The sequence below is a fragment of the Vigna unguiculata genome, chromosome 6, assembly GCF_037176805.1.
Source record: "Vigna unguiculata cultivar grain cowpea cultivar isolate G323 ecotype 2 chromosome 6, ASM3717680v1, whole genome shotgun sequence".
NCBI classification, from domain to species: Eukaryota; Viridiplantae; Streptophyta; class Magnoliopsida; order Fabales; family Fabaceae; genus Vigna; species Vigna unguiculata.
Window position 1 is genome coordinate 6,479,524 of NC_140797.1, and position 2,719 is coordinate 6,482,242.

Below are 2,719 nucleotides of genomic sequence, written 5' to 3' on the forward strand. Positions count from 1 at the left end.
GCCTTTCGTAAATAATGCTATGGCAACCTCCTTCAAGTCCTTATATATACAACAACAACACCATTTGTTTTTGTACCAATTTTTCTCTACATACACCGCTCACTTCACATCTCAAATCTCTTACAATACATTTCCATACCAACGTGTCCATAATGAGTTATGGAATTATGGAGGATCTTCTTTGTCTAATCCAATCGAAGATGAACCAGTCATTCCCGACATCGTGGATGAGTTTACTTCTGATGATTTTTATGAAGACAATCCAAATGATCAAGAAATTGTTCAGGTCCCTACTATGGATTACAATCCATATGGGGAAGTCAAACTGCGGGAACGGATGCACTTCGATTCAAAAGAGGCAACATTGTTTGCAAAACATTATCACATCATCAATGGATACAACTTCAATGTTTTAGAATCGAACCACATCTTTACATTGCACAATGCATCCATTACAACAATGGATGTCAATGGCGTTTGAGGGCTAGTTATAGTAAAATCAGACATCATTGGGAAATCAAGTCTATTGACGGTAGACATACATGTTTCTCTACATTAATTTCACAGGATCATTGCAATTTGGATTCCACTTAAATTGCTTCCATTGTTTTTCATTTGGTCTGGATAAACCCAAACATTCGCATCAAAAGCTTGGTCACATACATAAAAAGTCGTTACGGATATACGGTCACATATAGAAGAGCATGGATAGCGAAGGAAAAAGCAATTACCATGGAGTATAGCGATTGGGAACAATCTTATAATGAAGTTCCCAAATGGTTACAAGCTGCCCAACAGACTAATCCTGGGACAATTTTCCAACTTTTCAGTCCTCTAGTTAATGTTGATGGTGAGGATGCGACATCCAAATACATTATGGAACGCTGCTTCTGGGCATTTGGACCATGCATTGAAGGTTTTAAGTATTGTAAACTTATTGTTCAAGTCGATGGAACATTTTTAACAAGCAAATATCCTGCCACCTTGCTAACTGCAATTGCTCAAGATGGAAATAGAAACATATTTCCTTTGGCATTTGCAATAGTAAAAGGTGAGACAAAAGAGACATTGATTTGGTTTTTTCAACTACTACAAGAGCATGTAACTCCTCAACCAAATCTATGCCTAATTATTAATAGAGACAAAGGCATTTTGTCAGCCCTACGCTCGAAAGAAATTGACTGGGAATCAAACAATCTTCACTATGTCTACTGCATATGTCATTTGGCTTCCAACTTCAACAACCGGTTCAAAAATGAAGATCTCAAGAAAGATTTCATTAACTTGGGTACGACATTTTCTTAACCTTACATTCCACATGCAAAATTTTTTTCCTTTAAACAAAATATTATTTCATTTAATTTTATATTTCTTTTTCACAGCTTACGAAGTAAAACAACCTACAGTGCAAGCAAAACTTTCAGCTTTGAGGTCCCAATTCTCGCAAGTTGTAGCTTGGATTGATTAAATCCCCTTACATAAGTGGTCTCAGGCTTATGATGGGGGGCGGAGGTACACCCACATGACAACAAACTTAGCGGAGTGCATGAACTTTGTGCTTAAGGGGGCTCAATCATACCTATCTGTGCACTATTGAAAATAACATTTCAAAACATAAATGCTTAGTTTGTTGAATGTGGCTTGAAGGCAGACTCTATGTTAAGAGTTGGTCATCAATATTCAAAAGACGTCACTGCCTTGCTCCAACAAAATCACCAAAAATCTGCATATTGTCATGTTCAACGCCACGATCGAGATAATTCTGAATTCGAGGTGCAAGAGATATCGACCCCCATCAATATCGGCCAAAACCAATCTCATGCACTGTCAGATTAAATGATTGGTGGTGTGATTGTGGTCACTTTCAAGCTAGTCGGCTACCGTGTCATAACGTCATAGTTGTTTGTTCTTTTGCTCATATGCCACTTACAAATTTTATCGATCTAATTTACAACCTTGATTACATAAATAAGGTTTATCAAGTCCAATTTCACCCACTACGAAATGAGGACTATTGGTCAACATATACAGGTCCTAATTTCCTTCCAGACCCACAACGACAAGGATCCATAACGAAATGGATCAACCTATTACGGATAAACCAAAACAATGTTCTTATTATCGTATTGAGGGTCATCATAGGGGCCAATGCCCATTTTGCCAATAATTTGTTCATTTTTAATTTCAATTAATTTACTTTTCAATGTTTTTTTCTTCTTTCTTGAATGTCAAAATTAACACAATTTTTATGACATTATCATATCTTATGCGTTCATCCACTATAGTTTTATATACTTTATTCTCTGATGGACGAAAAAACTCTATAAAATCAATAAAAATTATTATGATTGCCTTTGTATCCAATTCGAATTTATTCAACTTTTTTTAAAAAAGAAAATTTGACTGTAATCGATTACAATACCTATGTAATCGATTACATTTAACCCATAAATATTTCACTCATTATGTAATCGGTTATAGTATGTCCGTAATTGATTACATTAAACCTACAAACACTGCAACACATGCAGTAATCGATTACATCGGAGGGTAATCGATTACAAATACAAAAACGTTCCCCCTTGCACAATTTCAAGTGAAAACGTATTGCCCCTCACGATTTCTTTTTTAAAGTCGTCCACCCCCTGCACGATTTCATCCATTGACCATATTTGACCCAAAAACGCATGGGGCCTAACAATTTTTTCATCAAAAAACG

The 2,719-nt window shown here is 35.9% G+C and overlaps 1 protein-coding gene across 1 annotated transcript; it reads left to right on the forward strand.

Moving 5' to 3' along the window:
• The first annotated feature begins 732 nt into the window (after positions 1-732).
• Positions 733-1,468, forward strand: LOC114188318 (uncharacterized). Its single transcript, XM_028076915.1, has 2 exons — positions 733-1,051; positions 1,383-1,468. The coding sequence occupies exons 1-2, from the start codon at positions 733-735 to the stop codon at positions 1,466-1,468; spliced, it is 405 nt and encodes a 134-aa protein (XP_027932716.1).
• Positions 1,469-2,719: the final 1,251 nt, after the last annotated feature.